General features: G+C 73.0%; 1 protein-coding gene across 1 annotated transcript in view; it reads right to left on the bottom strand.

Annotated features, from left to right (window-relative positions):
• Positions 1–7: 7 nt before the first annotated feature.
• Positions 8–2,811, bottom strand: part of LOC309416165 (voltage-dependent P/Q-type calcium channel subunit alpha-1A-like) — a gene marked incomplete at both ends in the record, with an annotated part of 28,408 nt that continues 25,604 nt past the window's right edge. Inside the window, one exon of the mRNA XM_082015741.1 lies at positions 8–115. Coding sequence (XP_081871867.1) covers positions 8–115 — 108 coding nt within the window. The remainder of the gene's footprint in view (positions 116–2,811) is intronic.

The raw sequence follows: 2,811 nt of genomic DNA, 5'->3' as shown, positions 1-2,811 counted from the left end.
AGGAGACGTGCGGCCGCGGCGTGGCGGGGGTCGGCGGCAGCTGGCGGCGGGCGCGGCGGGGCGTGCTGGTCCCCGAGGTGGAGAGCACCGGGCTGCCGCTCACCGAACTACTGCCCTACAGCAACAGCGGCACGGCGGGGGTGACGGCGGGGCGGGCCACGGCGGGGCGCGGACACGCGGGGGCGCGGGGACGGGGGAAAGGACACGGGGGGAGTGGGAACAGGGGAATGACGCGGGGGACAGGGACACACGGGGGCGTGGGGATGGGGAAAGGACACGGACACGGGGGGGAGTGGGAACAGGGGAAGGACACGGGGGACAGGGACACACGGCGGCGTGGGGATGGGGAAAGGACACGGACACGGGGGGGAGTGGGAACAGGGGAATGACATGGGAGACAGGGACACACGGGGGCGTGGGGATGGGGGAAGGGACACGGGGGGAGTGGGAACAGGGGAATGACGCGGGGGACAGGGACACACGGGGGCGTGGGGATGGGGAAAGGACACGGACACGGGGGGGAGTGGGAACGGGAATGACATGGGGGACAGGGACACATGGGGGCGTGGGGACGGGGGAAAGGACATGGGGGGAGTGGGAACAGGGGAATGACACGGGGGACAGGGACACACGGGGGCGTGGGGATGGGGGAAAGGACACGGGGGACAGGGACACACGGGGGCGTGGGGATGGGGAAAGGACACGGACACGGGGGGGAGTGGGAACAGGGGAATGACACGGGGGACAGGGACACACGGGGGCGTGGGGATGGGGAAAGGACACGGACACGGGGGGGAGTGGGAACAGGGGAAGGACACGGGGACAGGGACACACGGCGGCGTGGGGATGGGGAAAGGACACGGACACGGGGGGGAGTGGGAACAGGGGAATGACACGGGGGACAGGGACACGGGGGGGAGTGGAGACGGGGGAAGGACACGGGGACAGGGACACACGGCGGCGTGGGGATGGGGGAAAGGACACGGACACGGGGGGAGTGGGAACAGGGGAATGACACGGGGGATATGGACACGGGGGGGAGTGGAGACGGGGGAAGGACACGGGGGACACGGACACGGGGAGGCACAGATGGGAAGGGATTGGGACCAGGAGCACAGACACGGGGGGGTCACAGACACGGGATCGGAGGCGTGGGGGGGTCCGGGGACACGGGGGGGGTCACGGACACAAGCAGAGACATAGGGAGGCGTTGGGGGGGTCACAGCCACGGTGGTCACAGACGGGGGGGTCACAGCCACGGGCCATGCGGACACGGGGGGGGGGGCAGGGAAAAGCAGCGAGGACACGGGGGGGGACAAACGAGAGAGCAGAGGGGAACAGAAGTGAGAAGAGGCGGGGGGGGCGCGGGGGGCGGCTGCGGGCGGCTGCGGGGGGGGGCCGGGGGGGTGCGGGGAGGGCCGAGGGGGGGCCACGGGGGAGGGATGTGGGGGGCTGCCAGGTCCCCCCAAAGCCACTCGCAAGGCAAGAGGAACCAAAGCGCGGGGGGGCGGGGGGGGGTCAGCGGGGGGGGGGGGGCGGGGGCTGGAGAAATTTGGAAGAGTCGGCCCGGGGGTGGGGGACCCTGCACCCCAAACTGGGACCGGGGGTTTGGGGCCCGTGCACCCCGATCTGGGACCTGCGGGGGGGGGGACACACAACCATACCAATCTGTCACCTAGGGAGGGGGCTGGGGGGGGGGAGCGGGAACCCAAATCCGTTACCTGGGGTTCGGCGTCCGTGCACCCCAGTCCGGGAGCAGTGGGGAGCGCGCGCCCCGATCCTGGACTGCGGGCACCCGAGGCGGCGGGGAGCGGGCACCCCGCTGCGGGGCTGCGGCGCACCCCGAAGCCTGCCCCGAGGGTGGGGGGGTGGTCGCCCCCAGCTCAGGCCTTCGGGGTCTCTGCACCCCCCTGCCTATGGGGGTGGGGGTCCCTGCACCCCGGTCTGAGGCCACGAGGACCCCAGCACCTCTCTCGGGGTGCCGGGCCGTGGACCCCAATGCCGTCACCCGGGCAGGGCCGTGCCCCCCCACCCAGGGCTAGAGGGGTCTGTGCACCCCCAAAGCTTGGCATAGGGGCCGTGCCCCCCTCCCCAGGACTAGTGGGGTGCCCCCAAACCCGGCCGGAAGGCCTGGAGCCCCCGATGCAGTTAGTGCAGCCCTGCACCCCGAAATGGGGTGGGGGGGGTGTCCCTGCACCCCAAAATGGGGTTGGGGGCCATGCACCCCCACTGCGGGTCTGGGGGGGGGGTCCCTGCACCCCGACCCTGGGCACATGGGGCCATGCACCCCCACTGCGGGTCTGGGGGGGGGGTCCCTGCACCCAAACCCTGGGCTAGGGGGGAGCCCCGGGGTCCTGCTCCTGCCCCGCCTGGAGGCACGTCCCCTCCGGGGCTAAGGGGGTGCAGCAGGGCTGGAGTCGGGGGGGGGGTGACCCCAAAACAGCCCGGGGCAAGAAAGAGGCTCCTCCTGGGGCCGCGTCCCCGCGCAGGGACCCGCCGGGTCCGGTGCCCCTCGCCGGGGGCGCGCGGGGGGGGGGGGGTCGGGGGGGGGGGGGGCCGGTTTTATTCCAAACTTTCCAGCCTGGCCGGGAGGGTCACCGGAGCCTGGGGGGGGGTGGGTGGGAGCAGATGGGGGGGGGGCCCCCGAACCGCTTACCTGGGCCACCCCTCGCCGTGACAGCGCAGCCAAAGCACAGCGGGGGGAAACAGAGAGGAGAGTCAAGGCAGGCCCCCCCCAAGCAGCTGGGGGCACCGGGGGGGCCAAGCGAGGCGGCTCCGTGCGGGGGGGGGGGGGCGGGGGGGGGCCGAGAG

Source organism: Phaethon aethereus (assembly GCF_964289735.1).
Source record: "Phaethon aethereus genome assembly, contig: HAP1_SCAFFOLD_573, whole genome shotgun sequence".
Lineage (NCBI taxonomy): Eukaryota > Metazoa > Chordata > Aves > Phaethontiformes > Phaethontidae > Phaethon > Phaethon aethereus.
This window is presented reverse-complemented; position numbering and strand designations above follow the sequence as displayed.